The sequence below is a fragment of the Crocuta crocuta genome, unplaced genomic scaffold, assembly GCF_008692635.1.
Source record: "Crocuta crocuta isolate KB4526 unplaced genomic scaffold, BGI_CrCroc_1.0 scaffold2088, whole genome shotgun sequence".
NCBI classification, from domain to species: Eukaryota; Metazoa; Chordata; class Mammalia; order Carnivora; family Hyaenidae; genus Crocuta; species Crocuta crocuta.
In genome coordinates this window covers 108,052-109,383 of record NW_027527892.1, presented here as the reverse complement: position 1 = coordinate 109,383, position 1,332 = coordinate 108,052, and the positions used below count along the sequence as shown (strand labels likewise).

Genomic DNA, 1,332 nt, shown 5'->3' with positions numbered 1-1,332 from the left:
ACTACTATTCATTTCAACACTAAAATATATATATAAATATTTCTGATAAGCCGCTTCAATGTTATACTGATACATGAAAGTAATTTTAAAAATTAAGTTTTAAAACATCATGATAAAATATTAATTCAGAGATTTTATTGCTTTAATTGTAATCATCACTTTAGGACATCAAAACTGAATTGGCAAGTTACAATACCAGTTCATTCACTAGACCCAGGTTTACCCATCCCTCTAATGATCACCTTTACTGTATGTATTTCAGCCAACTCACCAAATCATAACTGCATCATGAACAACTACATCCAACAATGATAAACTACCCAAAGACACAAAAAATTAACCTACACATTTCTAAATAAGACTGTTATTACCAATATAAAAACAGCTACAGAATAGTTATACACCAATCTCCCAATTTCAGAGTTATTTTTGTTATACTGCTTCAAACACTAACTGGTGCCCGTCTGGTTTTCCTTAAGCAGATTCTAATTCATGAAAGAAGAATCAAAGGGGCTTACTGCCATTCGTTCAGCTGTCAGCCACTCTTCCTCTTCAGGATTTCCATGACGATGAGCATAATATGATACACTAGATATCACTTTGTTAATTTCATTTAGTGCATTCATCTTTCCATTAAAAGAAGAAATCTGCAATAATCTGCAAGAGAAACTTTCATTAAGCATAAAACAAACAAACAAACAAAAAACCTCAAGCAAGTATTTAAAGAGGGAAGTACCTTACCTGAGTATCATTTTCAACCTAAAAATTTCTAAACTTTTTACAGTTTCTTCTTGTCCTGGAATCCTTGAAGCTAAATTCTTCAGAGATTTAATAATCATGGAAAGGGCATCATTTTTTGTTTCATTTTTCGCTTCTTTTTTCAGTTCTTCATCAGTTAAATTTTCTAAAAACTGTGGAACTATTTCTATAACTGGAGTAAAGTACTTTTTCAATGTATGTTGGCTAAGAAACTCATAGCATTGTCCAAATGGTCTAAAAAAAAGAAAAAGAGAAAATTTCTGTAATATCTGTATTTTACCCAACTTGAATTTCCAAATTAGTTTTAAACATCACATTACCAATTTAATTTAAGAAAGCAGACTAGAAAACTAACATTTATGATTTTCAAGGCAACGAAACAAATCTAAATATTATTTTTAAAAATTGTTAATGTTTATTTTGAGAGAGAAAGCACAAGAAGGAGAAAGAAAATCCCAAGCAGGCTCTGCACTGTTAGCACAGATCCCCACACTGGGCTGATCTCACAACTGTGAGATCATGACCTGACCCAAGAGCAAGAGCTGGACATTCAAATGACTGAGTCACCCAGGA

At 32.0% G+C, this 1,332-nt stretch overlaps 1 protein-coding gene across 1 annotated transcript in view; it reads right to left on the bottom strand.

Annotated features, from left to right (window-relative positions):
* Nucleotides 1-1,332, bottom strand: part of LOC144245678 (ubiquitin carboxyl-terminal hydrolase 9X-like) — a 137,960-nt gene that overhangs the window by 119,536 nt on the left and 17,092 nt on the right. The window contains 2 exon segments of the mRNA XM_077781009.1: nt 519-657; nt 742-993. Coding sequence (XP_077637135.1) covers nt 519-657; nt 742-993 — 391 coding nt within the window.